Raw genomic sequence first — 22,642 nt, 5'->3', positions numbered from 1 at the left:
ATCGGAAATCTTAAAATTAAATGTTAACGTCTACATAGATTCAGATGTCTCTCAACATGATAATTACCACTATCCTGTCTGATATGACCTTCCCAGGATTCATTCTAATGAAACTAAAACCTCCATCAGGAAAACAAAAGTCCTGAATCAAAGACATCTGCTTGCTCACTTGAAAACAGCTGGATAACAGTTTGCTATTTTTGTTCTTTCTACTCATGTCATCAATATGTTCATGTCATCATTAGTTTAAATTTGTATAAACCTTTTTTGTTTTCCTTTCATTATTTGTTTACTCAAGAAGCTAATAGTAATCATAATTTAGGAGCCACATATAATATTTTCCTATTTTTAGGTAGGTATGGGATTTACTTTAATATGGAACATTTCAAGGTCAGCAAAGCACAATGTTCGGGCTTAAAAATTACCCAAGCCAATTTTCGAGGGTGGGGGATGACAAACTTTAAGACATCCAAGCATTTAAAAAGCATATTCATATTAAAAACTATTTCAGGATAACTATGCCTACATAATTTTTCCTAAAAAAAAAAAACAATCCAAACTTGACTTTAAATATTCTCCATGCAGCTGGCAGGAAAATAAAAAAACAAAGCAGATTTTGCATGTTCTTAAAATGGACTACTAACTACGAAGGAAATAGAAATTCATTACATTCGGAAATATTTTTAAGAAGTTATTACTTCCCTCGATTAGTTGACATTCTAAATAATCTAAAATTCTATGGTAATATGTTGTTTATAAATTTATTTAAGGACTAAAAGAACATACAATATAAATGGAACTTAACAAAAAATTTGCAAGTAATGAAATTTTAGGCCTGCCACATCAAAAATTCCAAAGATACTGAATGAAAACATTTTTATTCTAAAAATACAACAAACAAAAACTTCATTAAAAACAAATTTTCATAGAGGAATAATCTGAATTTTCATTGCAACTCAAATTATGAAACAAGTGTCTTCTGTTATACTTGTTTGCACTGTACATGAATAAATTGGATAGGTCTTTTCTCAGAAGCACAAGGAGAGGGATAAAACATATACCCACCAAGTTTCTTGATGATCTGAGTGAGGTGCTGTTTCATAAGAAGCAGCTTGCAGTACTGGCCTTTTCCCCTTTATTATTAAACAAATTCCCTAAAATAGTAAATATTCGCCTTCATGTGGACTTGGTGTTTTTGTGTGTTTTTTTTTTTTTGGGGGGGGGTTGTCTTAATGACCATTTTGACTTAACCAAAGTTAATAGGTGCCTACAAACTTGTTCAGCATCACAAAGCCTGCTTATACGAAGTAGTGTTCTTTATTTCGGTATTGATGACATGCACCAACAAGGTATTCTTTTTAATTTAACACATGGAAGAACAGAGTACCAAGATTAACATTCTGTCACCACTGGGAACTGATTCCAAAACAAGAACAAAAAAAATCTACAAAGTCCTTCTCCTTGCCATGCCTACCTCCAGTGCATTTACTGTTTTAGAATCTTAAATGCCATCTCTTCTGTGACTTCTACATCTTGAGTTAGTCAGACTCAGGTGACATCATCATTGGGCCAGTGAAACCATGCCTTGGGGGTAGGTACTTTATGGCCACAGATGGTGTCCCCAATCATTGCAGCCAGGTTGCGATCAAGTGTTCTTTGTCAAAAATGGTCCCCAGCAAAGCAGCATGGCTGAATCAAGGCACATGCAGACAGAGGAACTGAATGGGGGAGGGGGAGATAAATCCCCAGAATGAACCAAGTGAGTCAAAATATTTCCTTATTGTATATTAAAGACAACAGACTATCTTACAGTAGAAACAAAAATGTAAGTAGCCAATTAAAACATTCAACACTACTGTGTTTCCCTGAAAATAAGACCTAGCCAGACCATCAGCTCTACTGTGTCTTTTAGCGCAAAAATTAATATAAGACCCGGTATTATATTATGTTGTATTGTATTGTATTGTATTGTATTGTATTGCATTATAAAAGACCTGGTCTTATATTAAAACAAGACCAGGTCTTATATATTATAGGACATATTATATTATATTATATTATATTATATTTTATATTATATTATACCCGGTCTTATATTAAAATAAGACCCGGTGTTATATTAATTTTTGCTCCAAAAGATGCATTAGACCTGATGGTCCAGCTAGGTCTTATTTTCAGGGAAACACGGTAGGGATATCCATAACACAAACGTTCAGCAAAATGTCATTCACAAAATTCTAACCAGTTAAGGAAAAGCGATTTAAGCTTAAGAGAGGTGCCTAAAACTCAGGTTACCAGGCAGCAATAGAAAAAAGGCAAGCATCACCCCCAAAAGAAAATTCTAGTAGTCTTAACTGTCCCCAGAGCTATATCACTGCTGTTTATAAAAAGATGTTTGTGTGCTAAAATTACCCAAAGTATCACCTAAGACAGATACAGAAAAATGATATTCAATATAAGTTACATTTAAAACTACACCTGTTGTCTTTTTACCCAAGAAAACAAGTAATGTGCATACACTATTAATAAGACATTACTTTTAGCTTCAAAACATGCATTACAGCTAATCATAATCTGTATTATTTCATGTATAGGCTGACTCTCTTCTAAACAAAAACTCAACCAGAATATTTCAACTCTCCTAATTAAAGAAGTATTCACTATACAACTGATCCTTGGATCACACTGGTTTGAACTGATTTGAACTAGATCCACTTACATGTGGATTTTTTTCAAAAAACACATTCATTACTACATATAAAAGTACTTTCTCTTATGATTTTAACATTTTTTTCTCTAGCTTACTTTATCTTAAGAATACAGCATATAACACATATAACATACAAAATATGTGTAAACTGACTGTTTATGTTATTGGTAAGGCTTCCAATCAACAGTAGACTATTAGTAGTTAAATCCTGGGGGAGTCAAAAATTCTATGTAGATTTTCAAATGTGTGGGGAGCCAGCACCCCTAACCTCTACATAGAAAAGGGTCAGAGGTATGCAGTTTGCCATGTTCCTTCAATTTCTCCCAATGAAAAATACTGCTATACTTCCCACCCCGAATCTAAATCCCAATTATAATGTATGGTTTACTTTCCATTTTTGCATGAAGATAGATACATTAAAACAATTTAGTGCAGTAAAACTTTTAACTGTCTGAAGCCTGTGAGACTAAGATGTACTTTTTTCCAATATCAAACTTTTAAAAACTTATCAAAATACTATCTATTATGAATCAAGCTTCATTTAATAATTTACTGCCTTCTTAAATAGACTGCTATAATTATGAAAGGGCACATTTTCATGTCATAGCAAAACTGTAACTATCAGACCACCATAGCTATAGGAGCTTAGTACTAATCTATGACAAAACGATTTTTAGCATAATGCCATTCACAACACAACACCAGTTCTTAGTAAACGCTTATCAATGTGGCAAGAGGCTGGCAAAGTCTTCAAGACTGCTTTCAAGGAAGCCAAAAAGAAGAGTCTGAATTCACAGTAAGATAACAAAGGGGTGGTGGAAGGTTACTTCTCTCATTTGTTATTCTTGAATTTGGTCCTTTTGATGTCTATCCTATTCTACAAATGATTGAATCTTTTAATTTTTATACACAAATTCTAATATATGGTTTTTTGGGAATGCTTTCTAAAATGGCTTCACTGATGTATTTTGTAGTGTGAAAACAAGAGAAATTGAAGTTTTAGTTAGCATCACCTTAACGTGCACGAATAGGATACCCACCATAAATGCACTAAGAAAATATTAATCTCTTGTTAATACATTTTCAATACATAAAAGCCACATTTAAAGTTTACCACATTCTTTCTTAATGTATTATTTTATAACTGAAAATTAATTCATTTAGAGATCAAATACTAATCTACATGTCCAAACAAAATGACTTAAAAGCATTTCATTGAACTAATGGCAAAGTAGGTAATTACCAAAAAACATTCATATCCTAAAAGAGAAAAAAAACAAGGTCTATTGTGCAACTTGACTTGTTCAATGACGTACCTTCCCTTATTTATAAGCAGCCGATATCAGCTTTTGAGAAATAACTGTTTCACCTTCTCTGCCACAGAAACTATAACAAGGCTCTAACCCCTTCTGTAGTACCTGCATGCGCTACAGAGACTGGAGAAGTCAAACACTCAATTTCCCAGACTCCTTTGTGGGTAGAGATAGCCACGTGACAGTTTTAGCCAATGACATGTAAGCTTTAGTGACATGGCACTACCCCTTCCCTATTTTTTTTCCTGCCTGGAGCAGCCATTGTGAGATCATGACGCAACCGTCATGAGGAAAGTGCTAAGAAAATAGCACAGATGTTTATCCTGGCATTGCTGAGCCACTGAACAATATCAGAGGTGCATCTTTTTAGGTGAGACAAATACGCTACTTCTTAGTTAAGCTGTCTTAACAAACTGCAGCTAAAAGCACTTCTACTTGACAGTCTCATAAATGAATGCCAAATATAAGAACATAATTTGATGACTTTCATTCTAATTAAACAAATTTATTCACATCTGCCTCACTCTTACCGAATATCTAATCAAAACAGTTCTCTTTAGTGAAGCTTTAAGTAAATGAAAATATTTTGTTCTGTTAATAATAGTTATCCTGCCCTTCCTCAACATATATACTGTGTTTCCCCGAATATAAGACCTAGCCGGACAATCAGCTCTAATGTGTCTTTTGGAGCAAAAATTAATATAAGACCTGGTATTATTATGTTGTGTTGTGTTGCGTTGCATTGTGTTGCATTATATAAGACCCACTCTTATAGTAAATTTAGACCAGGTCTTATATTAATTTTTGCTCCAAAGACGCATTTTATTATATAAGACCCACTCTTATAGTAAATTTAGACCAGGTCTTATGCGTTTTTGCTCCAAAGACGCATTTTTGCTCCAAAGACGCATGATTGTCTGGCTAGGTCTTATTTTGGGGGACACATGGTATGTACATACATCCCTCCCTTTTGCTATAGTAATTGCTTTTAATTTCATTAGTTCAGCAAAAATATTTTTTAGTGCAATGAATTGCCTTCACTTGAATCAAAGAGAGCACTGCCTCTTTCAGGTTCAAAATGGCACTTTTCAGAACAATAAATATAGATACCTCCAGCTTGATAGAAAACCTTAATTCTAATAAAACTGGTAGCAAAGAATATGTCTACTTTGAAGATTCTTTTCTCTCCATTGACTCATTATAAAATTGTAACTTATATGTGGAGGTAAAATATTGAAATAGACTGAGCTGAACACTTTGGCAAGAGAGACCACTGCCAGCATTTTGGCAAGTCAATGAAATCATTTCTGGACTCTAAGATGTTAGGACTTCCCTGATGCTGAGATCGTCATCCCTGCCTGACATCCTGAAACATCACTCAGAACTCTGACAAATTCACTCTCTCTCTTTTCTTGCTCTTATTTACAGAGAAAATTACATCCTGCATCCAATACACGTTGTCAATGGGCAACATACAATAATAGTAGACTAACGTGCACAGTGCACTGTATAAGAGTTCAATGAAAGGGCCTATTCTGTGTGGGTCCCTGTATTCACCTCCTTATTGCTAGCACCTCTCTACACAATCTATGCTCAGATATATTAAAATTCCTTTATTTCCGTGAAGGAGCCATCTTCTCCCTCACCTCACCTCCAGGCTTTCATGTGCTGTTCTCTTTGCCTGGAACACTTTTTGTTTCTTGGCTAATTCCATGTTTGAGGTTCCAGCTATGTGGCACTTCTTCTGGAAGACCTGGATAAAATTAGCCTCACCTGCTAGAAGCTGCCTGGGTGACTAGTCCATGCCCTACTATGATTATTTGATGTTCTAAGACTATCTCCCTCTAAACTGGGGGCTGTGTGAAGGCAGGGGCCATATGCAACATAGTCCTGGCTCTTTTTTCAGCTTCTAGCATTATACCTGGCACATAGTACAAATCTAGTAAATATTTATTTAGGAAATGAATGAATGAATCCTGCAACGTTAAAGATAGTTTAGAAGCAAGGGAAAGGCTGATGGCAAAGACCGAAAATATAAAATTCTTCAAATAGCCCAAAGTATTATGTTGGGTGAAATGAAACTGTCAATATTTGACCATGTTTACTTATAAGAGCAATTTCAAATGCTTCTACCTAATAATAAAGCCTGAACTAGAGTCGTGGCAGAGGGTAAAAACCAAGAGAGATTTCAAAGGATTGAGTCTTAGATTCTTGCAACCAGTTAGTTATGGATAAATGAGGAAGAACAATGATTGAAAGGTGACTAAGGTTTGATGACATAAGGGAAAAACAGAGTGTCATGAAGAGAAATAAATCAGGAGTATTACCTGAGTTTTTGAGATAGAGAGAGAATTCATTTAGAAAAGATGACTTTTCAGGTGTCAGTAATACATCTAGGGTTTTTACATCTATAGCCAGAAAATACACAGAATCTTAGGTTAAAGTGACTTCAGAAATCACCTCATGTGATTCCTTTATTTTCTAGCCCTGTGTGGTTAAGTGATCAAAGTCACTCAAGTGATTACTAGCAGAACAGGGGCTACCACCCCCGACCCTTGGAATCCAGGTCAACACCACTGCCACTACAGCAACCAATACCAACACCACTTTCTTTAGTAAGAATATAAACATGAGCTACTGTTTACAGCCCATATGGATAAGAGTTAAGTGCGATGGCTTCAATATCCATTCTACTGGAAGATTTCTCAGACCTTAACGTTATGCAATATGGATAAGCCCACAAAAGATTCTTACTGGGGGGTGAGAAGAATTGTATACTTCACATAATTTTAAAATACTTCCAGGCATGAAACTCATTTTTCATTACTACAGTTCACTAGATTTAACAGAGTTAGAGCAAAATTCACAGCTGGGAGAATCTATAAAGCAAAAATTCTAAACAGAGGTCCCAAGTTTTAGTCCCATCTCTGTCTGTCTGCCAAGATTATGTGCCCTTGAGAAGTTAGTTTACTTCTCCAGGCTTTCAACTTCTTAGTATAAAATAAGGTAAACTAGATCACCTCTAAGTGCACGGCAGCCCTAAAAATCATGACTGCAAGCAAATGAATGTTTCAAACTATTTTTCTATCACTTAGCTAAAATATCCCTATTGATCAAACACTGGGAATGAAAACCTTATGTTTTGCTTAAGCTGCTTTGGAAAGAGATCTGCTTCACAAAAATACTACAAACAACCTGAAATGTTCATTAATAGAAGATTGGTTAAATAAATCATGGCTCACCCAACCGAGGGATGTTACATGACTAGCAGAAGGAATGACGTAGATAAGCATGTGTTCACATGAAAATCTAAGGTACATTAACTTTAAAAAGCAAGCTATAGGGGAGCATATAAAGTATGCTTCCATTTCTGTATAACCAAAGATATAAAAGATCTATATAGGCTTATGTATGATCAAAAAATTACCAGAAGAATATACATATACCCATGACAGTGGCTGCCTCCTGGGGAGGCAGGGGCTTGGGTAGGAAAGAGGCTCATTTGGAATTGTACAACCTTCTGTACCGTTTTTCTTTTTAACTTGGAGCATGGAATATTTTTTTAAATGTTAAAATCAAAAGCTATTTGGAGCTATTTTAGATCATACAAATTATTAAAAATACAGAGCGCCCTTTTATTTTTTTTCACCTTTATTTTTAAAGGCTGAAAAAAATTACAGTGTCATTTAGACTGAGAGAAACAGAGCCACTGTTTACCTCCTGACTTACCTCATTTACCTTTAGCTGTCAGCTCAGACTGAGAGTGAAAGGCTGGCAGACTCAAGTGACAGGTCAAGGGGAGTTATGAAACATGAGAAAGCGTGTTAGAAAAAATGAGAATTATCCCACAGAGAAGGGAGATGCCTCTGGGAAAACTACAAAGAGTCAGCTGAAAAACATCACTAGGGACAGAGATGAAAAACAAGACACAGAAGGGCTGACATGCATATGAAACAAGGAAAATACCTTCTATTTACATATCCAAACAATCCTATTCCAGTTAACACTCAGGAGCCAAAATCAAGTATAACAGCACTCCAGTTTTACAGCATAAAGTCAACTTAATGTACTATAGTTGCAATTATCATCTAGAACAAGAGGTAGCAATGTGTCGTTACTGAATCCCCTCAAAGTCCACGCAGGTTTACATATGCCTAAAACACACACTGCATTTATTTCTATCTTAGGCACCGAAAATAAAAAGCAGATACAAGCAAAAACATCAGAGGCAGTCTTTTGTGACTGCAAACACTTTCACTATGAAGCTTGAAAAACTAATTTATAGTTCATTTATTATACCTCTCCACGACCTTTAGGATGTTTTATTTCAGAAATGTTTAGAATATGGAAATCTTTTTGAGATTCTGTAAACAAACAGAATCTCGGTGAGACATTACACAATGAAAAACTACAGAAACATTCTCATCTCATCGCCTAAGACAAAAATATTCTTCTTAATTTATCTATGTCCTCTTTCCAAAATCATTGGCAGTAAAATGTAACTTAACAGGTATTGGTTTTCACAGATTTGGTTGGTGTCAGAGGAAAGAACTAAGGAGCACCAAGGTAACAATTCTGCTATAAACAAACCGAGCACACATCTGCTTGCAAACAGTACAAGTACCATATACTTGGTGTTGAAACATAAGAGAAACTGCTTATTTTTACAAATTAAGCCTCATTCTCTCACAGAGACTGCTTTCTTTCCCCCACTTATCTCCTTTGAAAATTTCTGATAAATATCTGCAAGTTAATCAAGATGTCTCCCATGCAACACTAAACAGAGATCGAGACGAGACAAACCTGTATGGAAAATAACAGTGCTTTTCCTAAACCCTGAAGGAAGTCGAAGGTTTCGAAGCAATCCTTTGGCAGTCAGACGTACGTGAATGGTGGCTAAGGAGAATTTAGGAGACAACAACATGTCTTCAGAGCAGGTGGAAAGATTTCACAGAAGAAACGGCTTCTATGGACTATCACATACTGTCTTTTTAAACTCAGCACTCATCGAGGCCAAGAAACACAGCAAGAGAAAACATGCCTACATAGCAAATGTCATTCCACCACACATACACAAAGAAAAAAACCCCAGAGCTATCCAAGTGTTTCTGGCTTCCGTTTTCTCTCCCAGATGTTGCCAAAACAATGCTCTTCCTCTGAGTAAAATCTCCTCTTAGCAGATCCAGCAGTAAGCAGCCTGTGAATTACATCACACTGTACATGCTTATGAGGTTGTTACGGTTTTCATCAGAGATGGTAAAGGGGAGGAGAAAGTGGGTGGTCTTAGGAGCTTTATATAACAACCAATAATGTTACAGATCCTGTAACTACTTGGAAGATTACTAAGGGAAATTAACTACTTCAAATGCCTAAGGTTTATTTAGTAATTAGAAAAAAATTAAGATTTCATTGAAGTAATCTGTGTTCTGATTTTAAATTCTTTGCTTATAGTCACACTAATAACCGTGGGCCTTTTTTCCAGATTTGTATGTAAACCTATATATAAACCTGATACCTTGGATAAAAATTTTAAAAATGACTTCTAGCAATTAATGTTCCCAATTATAATTTTTAATAAAATTTCTATTATATTAATGTCAGATTGATACATGGTTAAAGTCCAACTTTAACACTCATGTTCTGAGGACTTAATAACCAACAATAAAAGGTTAATGCAATTTCTCTAGCAGATATAATAGTTTCAGAGGAATAAAAATTAGTCAATCAGATAGGCAGTATTCTAAGGACTCCACTTATTGCTTGACTAATTGCATTTATAAAAGGTCAGGTGGCCTCTCACAGTAATATTCTGAGACCAGGAACATGGGAGAATGGGTGCGGTTATGTGTATCTTTTACTGGAATCTATTCAATGTTTATTTTAGTACAGTGGTTTATGAAAGTACATTAAAACATGAGGGCAATAATCAAAAAAATTGAAAGATAAAGATGTGGACATAAAAAAATTACACCGGCAATATGCTTACTTAAATAAAGCTATTATTATTACACCAGGAATAGCCCTAACTCCTAACATTTTTAAAGAAAGTACAGGAAAACAATATGTAAAAAATGATCTACGCTTGTTTCCTAGATTTCCTTCAAAAATAAAAATCAGTAACAGAAATAAATGTAGAATTTGTTAACTATAGATCATCTTATTAATTGCTATTAAAATTTACAGGAAGCAGTTACTCTTTTAGAAATTCTATAGAGCATCTAGGATGTGAAGAGGGAAGGAGATAGGCAGAAGAGGGAATTTTGAATAATTCCTTTTCCCTCTTCACTCAACCCCTATCCTAATATTTTAGATGTTGTCAATAAGGGAGAAAAACCCAATAACCTGTCAAGGGTTAACTATGGGAAAGATACAAGTTGTTCATAATCAGACAATGGATCTTGCAAATACACTGCACCCATGGCAACTGAAGCACAAATAACTATGGGATTAAAATTTTTTTAAAGCTACATGTAGGTGTTGCCTTTATAGTTAGGTGGCCTTTATACTTTATCAGTTTATTATTATCAAAATTTTTTTGCCATATTCTGCATATTAATATGCTATAATCACTTCTCCTCCCACCCTTCAAAAAACTTGTAAAAACCAGGCTGCCAATCAGTATTAAAATTGTAAGTAGAAGAAAGTTAAATATTAATATTAAAAATACACATGACATTACCCCATATATAGGATTGGAGGGATTGTTTATGTTATAATAAATGCTAAATTATCCTGGTTAAAAAGGAAATCTCTTAGCCTAGACAAACTGAAGAGAAGAAATTAGTAACATGCCACCAATTCATCACATTCATTAAAACTTTTACTTGAACCACACTAAACTACACCACATATATTAAAAGTAAATGGTGCTAATGATCTTTTTCAATAGCAGAGCAAGGGACTGCAAGAATAAAGAGGAGTGCCATTCAAAATAAAATGTCAGAAGGAACAGTTATTTGTACAGCAAAACACACACACACAAAAGTAAGAAAGTATATTACTGTGTTTCCCTGAAAATAAGACCTAACTGGAAAATAAGACCTAGCATGATTTTTCAGGATGACATCCCCTGAACATAAGCCCTAATGCGTCTTTTGGAGCAAAAATTAATATAAGGCCCGTCTTATTTTCGGGGAAACACGGTACCATAAAGACTAAGAACAGCTCAAGCTGAGTTTCAATTCTTTCCCAACCGTATTCTGCCCTCTGGTGGCGATTTACCACAAATGAGCCAAAGCAAAGGGACACTCCAGACAATCCATTAACAGTAATAGCCCACTCTTACAATCTGCTATGAGTCAGGCACTTTCCTAAACACTTTATATGTATTCACTCATTTAAACCACTGAATAGGCAGCTAGAGTAGACTAACAACAATTTTTAAATGCATATACTTTGGGGGGGTTAGGAAAGCACAGATTTTTAAATTGGCTCAAAAAGATTTTTTGATTCCTTATTGATCAGCTGTTTTCACTTGTGCCCTATCTGTACTTTCCAAAATTATACTGACTATAGAAGTACCTAAAGATGGAAAGTATCCATATTTGATATTATACAAAATCTTGATTTAAGAGAACATGATAAGGATCACCAAGGACAGTAAGAAAAAAATCTGAGGAACTTTTAGTACCTAAGGTAGGACAATGTAATTACAGCTCTAAAAATTAGGAATGAGTTTTTATGAAGTACAGCAAAGCTTGTGTTAGGATATCAAGTGGAAAAACAAAACGATGTAAAATTATACGTAGAGTAGAATCTCAACTTTGAACAAAAAGAATAAATATTGAAGCAAATATACCAAAATGTCAGCAATGATCCAGGAGTTGGGGTAGGCCTGATTTTTAATTTCATTGATGTTTCTGTATGTTCCCATTATTTTTAACAAATATCATTAAGGCAGAAAAATAAAAAATAAAAAAATTTAAGTGACAGAATAGCTTTATAAAAAGCCTATGAAATAAGCTGTTTCTATTAGTGACGCAAAAAAGGAAAAGCAATGAAAACCAATTGTATAAAGCCTGTAGTAAGACTGAAAAAACAAAAGATGATATAAGTGTTTGGCAGATCAACGTGTTGTGATACCACAGCATATTCAAAGAACAAGAATCACAGATTCCATTGTAGTGTAAGAAGACGTGTGTGTGTGTGTGTGTGTGTATGTGTGTGTGTGTGTGTGTGTGTGTGTGTGTTAAATCAGTGACTTAATTATAGAACACAATGATGTTAATGATTCTCCTCAGGAGTCTAGCATATGTTGTGCAGGGTTGCTTAGATGCTAGGAAATGCATCCAAACATGGACTTACTTATTCGTTGTTTTTAACAATGATGAAGAATCTGGAGATTGACATTTACACCAGGGATTCAAGCCTCTCTATCCATTTTACTTAGAATGCTAACACGGAATATCGATCGTAATGTTTATCTCCTTACTTTCCCTAACACACTAATAGCTACATTTTCTTCATTTTTATGCCTTATAATCATTATGGTCTTATGTTCTAATCTCTATACCAACTGTAGAAAGTTCAACTCAGGGTCCAATTTTTTTTCCATAATATCCTCTTCCTTAGTAAGAAGAATGCCTTTAAGATATATTGTGAATAATGATCAAAAAAATTCACATAAAACAATTAGAAAAAATTTCAACCTTCACCCATCCATAAGATTATAAATTTTCCAAGATCAGTCACTTGCCTTTTATTTCTTTGGTCTCCCCAAATAAGAGCAGTGGATGCGGTACATATATACAATGAAATATTACTTGGCCATGAAAAGAACAAAATATTATTACCATTTATGACAACATGGATGAATCTATAGGGTATTGTGCTAAGTGAAATAAGTCAGACAGAGAAAGACAAGCACCGCATGTTCTCACTTTACATGTGAAATCTAAAGAACAAAATAAATGAACAAACAAAAACAGAAACAGACTCATAGATACAGAGAACAGCTGATCTGATGGTTACCAGATGGGAGAGGGTTTGGGGGGAGCAGGGTAAAAAAGGTGAAGGGATCAAGAATTACAAATTGATAGTTACAAAATAGTCACAGGGATGTAAAGTACAGCATAGGGAATATAGTCAATAATGTTGCAACAACTATATATAGTGCCAGGTGGGTACTAGACTAATTGGGGGATCACTGCATAAATTATATAAATGTCTAATCACTTTGCTGTACACCTGAAACTAATATAAAATAATACTGAACATCAACTGTAATTTAAAAAAAATAATTTTAAAAAAAGTACAAAATAGTCATGGGGATGTAAAGTACAGCATAAGGAATATAGTCAATAACATGGTAGTAACTATGCGTGGTGCCAAGTGGGTACTAAGCTTAAGGGGGAATCACTTAGTAAGTTATATAAATGTCTAACCACTATGCTGTACACCTCAAACTAATAATGAATGTCAACTGTAATTGAAAAAAATAAAATTTTAAAAATTAAAAAAAAGAGAAGTAACATTTTATCCATGTACAGTTTGTTTTAAAAACAAACAAAAAAATATATGATCATTGTAGAATATTTTTTTTTAAAAAAGTTAAATTATCTGTACATCATAGTGCTCTGTAACAGGTTTTTAAGCTTAATATAAGCTTAATAAATGTATTAAACTTAAAATTTTCACACTTATCTTTCATGGCATTAAATAATCCTCTATATTGCTACTTTGATGATTTCAAAATGTTATTAAAATATCAAGGAATGTAATTTAAACATCTGCTGTTTATAGCATTAAGGTTGTTTGCAATTTATCCCCCTTCTAAACAATTCTGAAAAGCAACAAATAAGTCAATTATTTTCCTAGAATCAATTCTGGTAAGTGGGAATCCTGGGTAGAAGCCTTTTGTTACACATCACCAAAGTGCTTCCAGAATGGCTGCTGTAATTTATACTCTCTCAGTAGGATATATGAGGCCCCTATTCCTCACTTATTCACCAATATCAGGTTTTACTCCTAAAAATGACACGAATCAATAGCACATTATTTTAATCAGCATTTTCTAAACTTTTTCATGTTTCTTAGCCTTCTATATTTCTTCTTTTATGTCTGTACATTTACTTCTCTATTGCAGCATGGTCTTGTTGATCTGAAAAAGCCCTATATGGAGTAAACATAGTGCATATGTTGTCCCAGTTTGCTTGTTAATATTATTTGTAATGTTTTTTAATTGATATAATTGAGATATAATTGACATATAACATTATATTAGTTTCAGGTGTACAACATGATTCTATATTTGCATGTACTGTGAAATGATCACCACAATAAGTCTGAGTTATAGTTAACATCCATCACTATGTTTATGTTTTTGACAAAGGAAAGTCTAAAACTTTGTTGTTGTAATTATTAATCTTTTACACTAAGGCTCCTGGAAAGGCCTTTTCTATCCAACTCTATATTCTTAGTGTTCTTATTCTAATTTTTGTGTAAAACTTCAATTAACCTGGAATATATTTGTGTGTAGTGTGTGAAGTAGGAATCTAATTCCGATGAAAAAGATAATCTTTGTCTCAACAAGATTTACTAAATAATCCCTACTGTTTCCTAATTTATCACATATCAAAATAGCATCTGCTTTTGAAGTATGAGAAGAGAATTATAATCATAAACCTACACTGACAGACAGCCTCATCCCTACTCTCATCGGAGAAAAACTGGGCCAAACCAGTATTACCTCACCAGAGCAGGTTTGCTACTTGCAACCATTTCCCAACACTTGGGAAAAGGGGGAACAGAAAGAAACTCTATCCTCCTGTACTGTATTTAGAAAATGGGTATGGGAGGAGCAGTGCATTTTCTACTTCCCAGGGCAGACTCCATGGCACCTGAGAATAGTGATCATGTGTAAAATAATCACGGGCTGGATAAATACAACTATGGTGTTTTGATATCCCAAACAGCTTTAATGTGTAGTAGAACCAAGGTAATAATAAATCATAGTATGTGGTACCGGTATGTGTGACATCTTCCTTATAAACAGTAAACTAAGATTTATTTAGAGTCAATGTTGGCTAGAATCTTATAACATCAAAATCTTTAAAAAAATTACAACAGCTAAACCCCATGAGTAAGGATGGGGTTTTTCTTGACTTTCAGTGGTCTTTTCCTGTTTGCTTTAAGGATTTAGAAATAACTCAATTTCCTGGAAAAGAACTCTGAAAGTAAATGACTAGACTCATAAGGACAGTGGAAAGGATTACCATCATCCCTATCCCTAGCACTAGAAGAGGCTATCATCTGAAAGTTTTTTCATACAATTCTGTAGGTCAAAATTATTACTATACTGGAAATTTGTCCCAAATATTCCCATATTCCCGAATGAGAAATTTTGAGAGTTGGAGAGGCTTAGTAACTAGCCCATGATCAGGACAAAAGTAGAATGTGGCAAGAGCAAGATTCAAACCAATATTCAATGCCTCAAAAGTTCATTCTCTTTCTGCCTTTCATTGTCTTATGAATTAATGGAATTGTCTTTGCAATAACTGATTAAAGGTTAAACTAAAACAATGTTGTACAATATTCAACGATTACATTAGCCAACAGTTTAAAAAATAACACCCAATGTTGAGCAGAGTATGGTGAAGCCAGCACTCTTCTAGGTTGTCAATCATAGTATAAATGGATGTGAAGCTTCTGGAAAGTGATTTGGTTGTTTGAGTGAAGTGACTACAAATAGGCATATTTTTTTATTTATTTACACTACTTTTAAGCATCTATTATAAGAAACTTCCCCAAACTTTAAAAGTGAGAACTATAAAGATGTTCATTATAGAATCATTTATGGATATGATTCAGAAATGCCTCAAATATTTAGGAGTAGTTAAATACTACTGTATATGCTAAATGTAATAGTCATTAAAAGTGACTACTTATGTTAAGTGACAAAAAGGGATATAAAGTTATCTGAATTTTATTTAAAAATCACAAATATTATAAAACTAAAGGGTGATTTCTAAACTTCTACATACTAAACCTTCCATAATTTAGCAAACTACTATACTTAAAATTAAGTAACTATTCTAAAACGAAAGGGTGTGAAGTTGGTCAATTTAATCTTCACCACTCTTTGTTGCTAAAAAAAAAAAAAAAAAAATCTCAAAACCACAGTAAAACTATTTAAAATTTAATGCTCAGAAGAACATGTTTGTATGTGGTAGCAATGTCTTCTGTTTAAAAGATGACCATTTGCAAGCAGAATATGAAGAAAGAAAGTCAAGGTGTTTTGTAGACATAGAGTATTATAGGAGGGAAAAAACCTTAGTGATCAATCATTTCAATTATACAGAATAGAAAACTAATATCAGAGAGGTAACATGTTCCACCCAAAGTCACTGGCTGTTTGGACATCACTTCTTAGCATCAAAGCTGTCCCTCCAAAAACCAACACACTGTGACTTCTCCTCAGCAGGCTCATCATAAGACAAGGTAAGTCTGAAGTAATAATAACAACTATCAACTAGAAAAACCTGGAAATTATTTGTCTTCCTGATGATAGCCATTCTAATGGCTATTATCAACAAGACGAATAATAACAAGTGTTGGAGAGGCTGTGGAGAAAAAGGAACCCTCATACACTGTTGGTGGGAATGCAGACTGGTGCAGCCGCTATGGAAGGCAGCGTGGAGGTCCCTCAAAAAATTAAGAATAGAATTACCATATGATCCAGCAATCCCTCTCCTGGGTATCTACCCAAAAACTTTGAAAACATTTATCCATAAAGACACATGTGCTCCAATGTTCATTACAGCTTTATTTACAGTGGCCAAGACATAGAAACACCAAAGTATCCTTCGGTAGATGATTGGATAAAGTAAATGTGGTATATATACACAATGGAATACTATTCTGCCGTAAGATAAGATGAAATAGTATCATTAACAACAACATGGATGGATCTTGAGATTATAATGTTAAGCTAAATAAATCAGACAAAAAATCGAGAACCATCTGATTTCACTGCTATGTGGTTTATAAAACTGACAACAACAAAGGAACAAGACAAACAAATAAACAAAAACTCATCGACACAGACAAGAGTTTAGTGGTTACCAGAGTGTAAGGGGGGAGAGAGTTAGTAGATGAAGGTAAACAGGATCAAATACATGGTGATGGAAGGAGAACTGACTCTGGGTGGTGAACACACAATGGGATTTATAGATGATGTGATACAGAATTGTACACCTGAAGCCTATGTAACTTTACTAACAATTGTCACCCCGATAAACTTTTTTTTAAAAAGAAAAACCTGGAAAAGTGATGTTTATGATATTTAGAAACTACACGTTCATACCACATAACCTAGATTAAATTACAATGCTGACCTCTTAAAATATATCTTTTTTCACTGCAATTATTAGAGAATTGATTATGAAGGGTTACTTGGAGACATTTTTGAACTCTGTCACACACCCCATTTCTACTCCATGGTTAAATGCTTTGCCAAACAAAACCACAACATAATTCATACTTTCCGTTTGTTTTCTTAATCGGGAGTTAATATTCCATTCTGAAAACCTTACCTGTCAGGGGGCAATTATCTGCTTTGGAAATAAGGGATAATGCCAGTCCAACAATGTGACAAGAGTAAATGCCTAATGCTAATAGTTTGGCTCTATAGCAGAAAGGAGATATAGATTGGTGATTATTATTTATTATGCCTATCAGAATAAATACCCTTTTTAATAGTTTTCATGATCATAGACTTGAGACATAAAAACTGCCTTTCCAAGTTTCATATTTAATTCAGATTAAAACAGGCATATAAGATTTATTTAACCAGCTCCTTGACTGCGACCAATATAAATGGCAGTTTGCAAAGCACAGGAGTCACACATAAATACTTACCAAAAGAACTACAAAACTTATAGTTCGAAAAGCACAAAAATTGTTGAAAAAGACCTAACTAAAAGGGAAGACATCCCATATTCACGGATCAGAATACTTAACGTTATAAAGATGGCAAAACTCTAAGAATTCACTTACAGATTCAATACAATCTCTACCAAAATACCAGCTGACTTCCTTACAGAAATTGACAAGCTGACCCTAAAATTCATATGACTATTTGAGGGACCCAGAATAGCCAAAACAATCTTGAAAAAGAACAAGCTAGAAAACTCATGCTACTGACTTCAAAATATATTCCACCACAGTAATCAAGGCAGTGTGGTATTGGCAAGAACAGACATACAGATCCATGGAAGAGTCCAGAAATAAATTCTCACATTTATAGCCAACTATTTTTAACAAAGGTACCAAGATGTTTCAATGAGGAAAGAGTAGTATTTTCAGTAAATGGTGCTAAAACAACTGGATACCTACATGTAAAAGAATAAACTTGAAACCCCTTTTCACATCATATACAAAAATTAACTTGAAAGACCTAAGTGTAAGAACTAAAAGTATAAAACTCTGAGAAGAAAACATAGGCATAAATCTTCATGACCCTGTATCAAGGAATGGCATCTTAGATATAATACCAAAAGCATAAGCAACAAAAGAAAAACTAAATTAACCTCATCAAAATTAAAAATGTTTGTGTTTCAAAGGGCACTATCAAAAAAGTGAACAGGTGGCTGCCTTATGTTGTCGATGGTTTCTTCTGCTGTGCAGAAGCTTTTAAGTTAGATATAGTCCCATTCATTTATTTTAGCTTTTACTTCCCTTGCCTTTGGAGTCCAATTCATAAAATGCTCTTTGAACACAAGGTCAATAAGTTTAGTACCTATGTTTTCTTCTATGCAGTTTATTGTTTTAGGTCTTATGCTTAAGTCTTTGATCCATTTTGAATTAATTTTGGTACATGGTGACAGATAGCAGTCCAGTTTCATTCTTTGCACGTGGCTATCCAATTCTCCCAGCCCCATTTATTGATGAGGCTGTCTTTTCTCCATTGTATATTTTTTGCTTCTTTGTCAAAAACCATCTGTTCATATTTATGTGGCTTTATTTCTGAGTCCTCAATTCTATTCCATTGGTCTAAGTGTCTGTTTTTCTGCCAATACCATGCTGTTTTCATTATTGTTGCCCTGTAGTATAAGCTAAAGTCAGGGAGTGTGATACCTCGAGCATTGTTCCTTTTCCTTAAGATTGCTTTGGTTATTTGGGGTCTTTTGTGGTTCCAAACAAATCTGATTATTTTATGTTCTATTTCTTTAAAAAATGCCATTGGGATTTTGATGGAGATTACATTAAATCTGTATATTGCTTTGGGTAATATGGCCATTTTAACTATGTTGACTCCTCTAATCCATGAGCACGGAATGTTTTTCCATTTCTTTGTGTCTTCTTCAATTTCTTTAAAAAATGTCTTATAGTTTTCAGCATATAGGTCTTTCACATACTTGGTTAAATTTATTCCTAGGTATTTTACTCTTTTGGCTGAAATTGCAAAAGGAATAGTTTTATTTCTTTTTCTGAGATTTCATTGTTAGTATATAGGAATGCAATGGACTTTTGTACGTTGATTTTGCAGCCGGCCACATTACTGTATGTCATTGATTATTTCTAGTAGCTTTTTGGTGGAATCTTTTGGGTTTTCTATATATAGCATCATGTCATCTTCAAAGAGTGACAATTTAACTTCTTCATTCCCAATTTGGATGCCTGTGATTTCTCTTTTGCCTGATTGCTCTGGCCAGGACTTCCAACACTATGTTGAAAAGCAGAGGTGATAGGGGACAGCCCTGTCGTGTTCCTGAACATAGAGCAAAGGGCTTCAGTTTTTCACCATTAATTATGAGATTAGCTGAGGGCTTGTCATATATGGCCTTTATTATGTTAAGGTATTTTCCTTCTATACCTATTTTATTACGTGTTTTAATCAAAAATGGATGCTATATCTTGTCAAGTGCTCTTTCTGCATCAATTGATACAATCATATGATTTTTGTCCTTTGTTTTGTTTATGTGATGTATCACATTGATGAATTTGCATATGTTGAACCATCCTTGTGCCCCTGGGATGAACCCCACTTGGTCGTGATGAATAATGTTTTTAATGCATTGTTGCATTAGATTTGCTAGAATTTTGTTTAGGATTTTTGCATCTGTATTCAACAGAGATATTGGTCTGTAGTTTTCTTTTTTTGTGTTGTCTTTACCGGGTTTTGGTATCAGGGTAAGATCGGCCTCATAAAATGAGTTAGAGAGTAATGTCTCTTCTTCAATTTTTTGGAAGAGTTTGAACAGGATTGGTATTAGATCCTCTTTGAAGATTTGGTAGAATTCACTAGTGAAGCCATCTGGTCCCAGGCTTTTGCTTTTGGGAAGGTTTTAGATGACTGATTCAATTTCGTTACTGGTGATCGGTCTGTTTAGATTTTCTAGTTCTTCATGGTTCAGCCTAGGAAGGCTATATATTTCTAAGAACTTGTTCATTTCTTCTAGGTTATTGAATGGGAGAAAATTTTTGCAAACAGTGCCTCCGATAAGGGGCTAATAATATAATCCAAAATATACAAGGAACTCATGAAACTCAACAACAACAAAAAAACAAACAACCCAATTGAAAAATGGGCAGAGGACCTAAAGAGACATTTCTCCAAAGAGGACTTACAAATGGCAAATAGACATATGAAAAAATGCTCAACATACTAATCATCAGAGAAATGCAAATAAAAACCACAATGAGATATCACCTCACCCCTGTCAGAATGGCTATCATCAACAAGACAAATAGTAACAAGTGTTGGAGAGGCTGTGGAGAAAAAGGAACCCTGATACACTGTTGGTGGGAATGCAGACTGGTGCAGCTGTTATGGAAGGCAGTGTGGATGTTCCTCAAAAAATTACAAATAGAATTACCATATGATCCAGCAATCCCTATCCTGGGTCTCTACCCAAAAAATCTGAAAACATTTATACATAAAGACACGTGTGATCCAATGTTCACTGCAGCTTTGTTTACGGTGGCCAAGACATGGAAACAACCATAATGTCCTTCGATAAATGAATGGATAAAGAAGTTGTGGTATATATACACAACGGAATACTATTCGGTGGTAAGAAAAGATGAAATAGAACCATTTGTGACAACATGGATGGATCTTGAGATTATAATGCTAAGCGAAATAAGTCAGACAGAAAAAGCAGAGAATCCTATGATTTCACTGATATGTGGTATACAAATCTAAAACAACAAAAGAACAAGACAAATGAGAAACAAAAACTCATAGACACAGCCAATAGTTTTGTGGTTACCAGAGGGTAAAGGGGGTGGGGGGAGGGAGATGAGGGTAAGGGGGAATCAAATACATGGTGATGGAAGGAGAACTGACTCTGGGTGGTGAACACACAATGGGATTTATAGATGATGTAATACAGAATTGTACATCTGAAATCTATGTAACTTTACTAATAATTGTCACCCCAATAAACTTTAATTAAACAAAAAGTGAACAGGGTCTAGTACTCAGAACATACAAAGAATTCCTACAATTCAGCAATAATATAAATAATTTTAAAATGAGCAAAGGATTTGAATTAATGGTTTCCCAGAGAATATATACACATGCCCAATACGTTTACGAAAACATACTCAACGTCATTGGTCATTCGGTAAACACAAGCTGAAACTGCATGAGATACCACTTCATACCCATTAGAATGGCTATACTAAAAAAGATTTTTAAAAAATAAGTGTTGGCAAGGATGTGGAGAAACTAGACCTCTCCTACACTGCTGGTGGGAATGTAAAATGGTGTAGCCACTTTGGAAAACATTCTGGAAGTTTTTTAGTTAAATATACTAGCATCATACCATCTAACTTTCTGATAAAGATTATCTGATTTTCTAACATAAACAAAGTAATTCTATAGCAGATTAGCTATCTTTTTCTCCTAAATATAAGGATGTGCTAGAAATTTAAAATGAAAGAAAATAAAAATCTCAATGTATGCAGAATAGTTTCTTTTGGTTTTTTAAGTTAGAAAGCACATACATAGATATATCTTCAAACTCAGGCTATTGAGACCTTTTTTAAAATCACTGAATGGCTGGTTCTTCTCTAAGTACCTACGAAAGATTAATAACTGTGATATAATTCTCTCACACTTTGCGCCTTATTAAGCCAAGGAAACTGAACACATCTTGAGGGCATCAAGGGTATTAATTATTCCCTATGTAACATTATCCACCCTATTTTCTTTAATTACTATCTAAACATATAGAGGTGAGGGAGGGTCACAAATTTACACCTGCTGCCTAGGTTTCCCTCACTAGCTCACACACACTAGATCAGGCCCCGCATAGGTAGGACCCCGTAACCTTCCCGAAAACGTACTGCAATTGATTTTATGTTTATTTGTGCAATGCTTTGACCTTCCTGTCAGCTTCCTGAAGTCAAGGCTCCTGGCGCTTTTGGTTCACCACGGTATCCTCAGCACTCCACACTGTCACAAGGCATGGTGAAATGTAGTTAGTGTGCTAGAATACCTTTCTCTCTTCAGTGGACTTAGAAGCCGCAAAACTAACGGTCTTAGAACTGCATATTAAGTAAGGGAACATAGTGTTTGGGACCTAATCAGCTATAGATAAAATATAGGAACTGTAGTGAATACATTCTTTGAAAGCTTCCCTGGCTTCTCAAGAGACAAAGTTTTTTGATT

General features: G+C 34.5%; 1 protein-coding gene across 10 annotated transcripts in view; it reads right to left on the bottom strand.

Annotated features, from left to right (window-relative positions):
- Window positions 1-22,642, bottom strand: part of MTUS1 (microtubule associated scaffold protein 1) — a gene marked incomplete at both ends in the record, with an annotated part of 140,624 nt that overhangs the window by 39,092 nt on the left and 78,890 nt on the right. Inside the window, one exon of one of the 10 annotated variants that reach the window (XM_081045451.1) lies at window positions 8,827-9,288. The exons of the other annotated variants lie outside the window; for them this stretch is intronic. Within the exon in view, the coding sequence (XP_080901577.1) occupies window positions 8,827-8,947 (121 nt within the window). Of the gene's footprint in view, window positions 1-8,826; window positions 9,289-22,642 lie in introns of those variants that run through there. 10 annotated transcript variants of the gene reach the window in all.

The sequence above is a fragment of the Rhinolophus hipposideros genome, assembly GCF_964194185.1.
Source record: "Rhinolophus hipposideros genome assembly, chromosome: 4".
Classification (NCBI taxonomy): domain Eukaryota; kingdom Metazoa; phylum Chordata; class Mammalia; order Chiroptera; family Rhinolophidae; genus Rhinolophus; species Rhinolophus hipposideros.
This window is presented reverse-complemented; position numbering and strand designations above follow the sequence as displayed.